The 2,593-nt window shown below is 46.5% G+C and overlaps 1 protein-coding gene across 1 annotated transcript in view; it reads left to right on the forward strand.

The window, feature by feature from the left end:
- The window catches only part of LOC104393668 (histone H2A.Z), a 3,010-nt gene extending 1,380 nt beyond the window's left edge, over nt 1-1,630 (forward strand). The window contains exons 2-5 of the mRNA XM_010003182.1: nt 30-107; nt 495-608; nt 1,046-1,175; nt 1,315-1,630. Coding sequence (XP_010001484.1) covers nt 30-107; nt 495-608; nt 1,046-1,175; nt 1,315-1,376 — 384 coding nt within the window. The 3' untranslated portion in view covers nt 1,377-1,630. The remainder of the gene's footprint in view (nt 1-29; nt 108-494; nt 609-1,045; nt 1,176-1,314) is intronic.
- Nucleotides 1,631-2,593: the final 963 nt, after the last annotated feature.

Raw genomic sequence — 2,593 nt, forward strand, 5'->3', positions numbered from 1 at the left:
TGGGCTGACGCGGCTCCTCTGCCCCGCAGGCTGGTGGAAAAGCCGGGAAGGACTCCGGGAAGACCAAGACCAAAGCGGTGTCCCGCTCCCAGAGGGCTGGGTTGCAGGTGAGCGGGGACTGGGGCGGGGGCGGATGGAAGTCGGGTTGGCTTTGGTAGTAGCTTCTGAAAGCTGCACGCTGCCATCTGCCTGTGTTCCAGGGGGCTGCGGGCATCTCTTTGATGCTTGTGTGTGTTGGTGTCTGGCTCCCGTTTTTTTTTAGGCCTTTTACATATCTGTACAGGAGGAAAGAGGCTCCCTTATGGCTGTTGATACTGCTTGTGGTTAGAATTTTAAGGTGGCTGATTGAGCTTGGCATGCAGTGTCCTCAGCTGGATGTTTCAAGTGTTGAAATGTGTTTCAGTCGCTGGCATTCTGTTGTCCAGCATGGGCCTAAGAGTAGCGGCTTTCTCTTTCTGTCTCTGTTGTCATAACCTACTCATGTTATTTTCTAGTTCCCTGTTGGCCGCATCCACAGGCACCTGAAGTCTAGGACTACCAGCCATGGGCGTGTGGGAGCCACTGCTGCAGTGTACAGTGCTGCAATCCTGGAGTACTTGACAGCTGAGGTAAAGCTCCTGCAAGGGGTGCGAGCAAGTCAGTCAGCTCTTGTAAATGACATAATGACCACATCCTACTGTATTTTGGCAGTTTGGGCTGAGCTGTGAACTCTTCAGTTGCTTTGTGCTAGTCTGAAGTGAGGACTTAACGTCAGGAGACCATGAAATTACACATGGGACCTTTTGGTTCAAACTTAAGGGAAAAACAGAAGTATGAAGTATTTTATAAAAATTTACATTACAGCAAATACAACATATTTGTGTAAAACACTTTCTGTCCTTTAGGGAAACTACATATAGAACTCCAAAGGAGGAACCCTGTCCAAAGAGGCATTGTTTACTGTCTTCATGTCACAAACAGTGTGTCTGGTGTAGAGAATAAAATAGCTAATGCTGTTGTCTCACTTGACTTGTGTATCTTAGTTGAAAAATTACCTTGTTCTCAGGTTCTTGAGCTGGCAGGAAATGCATCCAAAGACTTGAAGGTGAAACGTATCACTCCCCGCCACTTGCAGCTTGCAATTAGAGGAGATGAAGAATTGGACTCTCTCATTAAGGCAACAATTGCTGGTGGTGGTAAGTAAATTTATTTATGCCTGTGATGAACTAGGTGGCAAGAACTCTTAACAGATTAGAGGTTTCTAAATGCTGTCTTTTTTTTTTTGTAGTGCAGTTGAGGAGAAATAACATGGTCTTAATTGTTGCTCTTTCTTAGGTGTAATACCACATATCCACAAGTCTCTGATTGGAAAGAAAGGACAACAGAAAACTGTCTAAAGGATGCCCAGATTTCTTGTTATCTCAGGACTTGAAGTACTTACTTGTCCAGTGTTGGTGATTCCAGTGGACTGTATCTGTGAAACACGATTTTGCCTTTTTGTAACTTTGAGAAGCTAAAGCTCCCTTGAGCTTTCTAACAAACCAAATTTCTGCATTGAAGTCTTAACCATATTTAAGTGTTACCATGGCTTCAAAGAAGCTATTGTATTTGCAGTGGGTTTTGATTGAACTGACTGGTTTTAGATTGGTTTAAGTAAAGGAAATGTTTGGTTTTGTACAGACTTTTCATCCACTAGAGTGGAAATATTCAATAAATGTTATATGAAGACTGACTGTCTCTTGTCCATTAACTGAAAAATCCTTGGTCTTGACTACACATTTCTTAGAGTTGTTCCAAGAACATGCAGCTCTGACTATCTCACCAGCTGTACCTGGGCTGTCTGGAAACAGTTCTGAAATACTGTTTCCTAAATACCATCCCTTGAAATGGCACAGGTTTTATGCTGCAGTTACATTCTTGTTCAGTGAGCTTGCTCTGTAGTGTAACAGCTGCCTTTAGCAAGGTGGTGGTGGGGGGTGCAATTTAAGGCCATTGTTACTTAAGTCGGCTGCCCTAGAAGGAAGGGGTCTGTCATGTGTGAGGAAGATGGTAAACTGGAAGAATGTTGAAAATCCAAAGCTTTAAGTCTATTTTCTTGTGAAAGATTGGGGAGAGATGCCCACAAAGTAGGGGCTGTACTGCAGCTGCCCCCACGGGCTCATAGTGTGTGACCTTGGAGCTTCTGTGGCAGCAAATAGCTCTGCTGGGGATGAGCACTGGCTTTCTCTTGGGCCCAGCTTTTTAGGGAGTGAACAAGTAGCAGCAGGTTGAAGGGGCCTCAGCTCACACTTCTGTGCTTTATGTGTCGCTGTGGTAAGGGAAACCTCCTCCTTGTGCTGTGGCAAAAGATGCTGTCGAGTTGGCTCTTGGAGCTGGGGCGGGGAAGCTCCAGGCCTTCCAGAGCTGCTCCTCCAGCGGTCACACACTTCACATAGAGGTGCTGCTGTGCGGAACAGGCTCATCTGTTCTATAACTGCTTTCAGGTAGTCATCCCTGCGGCAGCGCTGGAGCGGGAGGTGCCGACCTGGGCTGGGCTGTCGGTTAGACCTGTATGTGCTGAGGGCGCTTGTCCTCGGGAGCAGCACCTGCTGCTTTCCTCCCAGCAGCGCCCTTC

This window comes from Chaetura pelagica, unplaced genomic scaffold (assembly GCF_000747805.2).
Source record: "Chaetura pelagica isolate M959 unplaced genomic scaffold, ChaPel_1.0 scaffold188, whole genome shotgun sequence".
In the NCBI taxonomy this organism is placed as follows: domain Eukaryota; kingdom Metazoa; phylum Chordata; class Aves; order Apodiformes; family Apodidae; genus Chaetura; species Chaetura pelagica.